General features: G+C 51.1%; 1 protein-coding gene across 1 annotated transcript in view; it reads left to right on the top strand.

Annotated features, from left to right (window-relative positions):
* Window positions 1–604, top strand: part of LOC121965212 (zinc-binding protein A33-like) — a gene marked incomplete at its 3' end in the record, with an annotated part of 1,628 nt that extends 1,024 nt beyond the window's left edge. Inside the window, exon 3 of the mRNA XM_042515369.1 lies at window positions 332–604. Coding sequence (XP_042371303.1) covers window positions 332–604 — 273 coding nt within the window. The remainder of the gene's footprint in view (window positions 1–331) is intronic.
* Between the last annotated feature and the right edge of the window lie 6 nt (window positions 605–610).

Genomic DNA, 610 nt, shown 5'->3' with positions numbered 1-610 from the left:
TTAAACTTAACTCTTTCTGAAAATTACTATTTGAAGAGTCATTGCTGGATTAGACTACATAAAAATATCACCGTTGTGCGAAGACTCATGGGAGATGTAGTTGTTGAGTGTTGAAGCATCCTGGGAGGAAGAGAGGCGGAGCCTACATCCATAGGCGGAACCTACGTACCACCGACGCCATCTTGGCAGTTTTTCTTCTCTTTTTTTGTGGAGGACCAGCCCCTCTCATTAATCTGCGCAGGATCGCAGAGGCGTGTTGTTGTTTTCAAAACGACTGAGGTTATGACTGGCGGGAGCGATTTTCACAAAAGCTATAACAACAACAATAAAGACTCTGAGCCCAGGATGGATGTAGACATGGATTCCGGTCATTTGGAAAGTGAGCGGGGTGAGCTGGACAGTAATATCCCGGCTGCGTGCTCCTCTAACGGCAGTGGCGGGGAGGAGGACGAGGTGGAGGCCGTTGGCCGTGTTAGAGAAGCCGGGAGCTCAAGTAGCCAGCACACCCCGGATGGAGGCGGAGTGTTCTGCGGCGGCAGGGAGCAGGAGGTGTCGGTCGAAATTGGGGAGACGTATTTATGTCAACGAGCCGACAAGACGTGGCGTGAGT

The sequence above is a fragment of the Plectropomus leopardus genome, unplaced genomic scaffold (genome assembly GCF_008729295.1).
Source record: "Plectropomus leopardus isolate mb unplaced genomic scaffold, YSFRI_Pleo_2.0 unplaced_scaffold1907, whole genome shotgun sequence".
NCBI lineage: Eukaryota > Metazoa > Chordata > Actinopteri > Perciformes > Serranidae > Plectropomus > Plectropomus leopardus.
The sequence above is the reverse complement of the archived record's forward strand: the minus strand, read 5'-3'. Positions and strand labels throughout refer to the sequence as shown.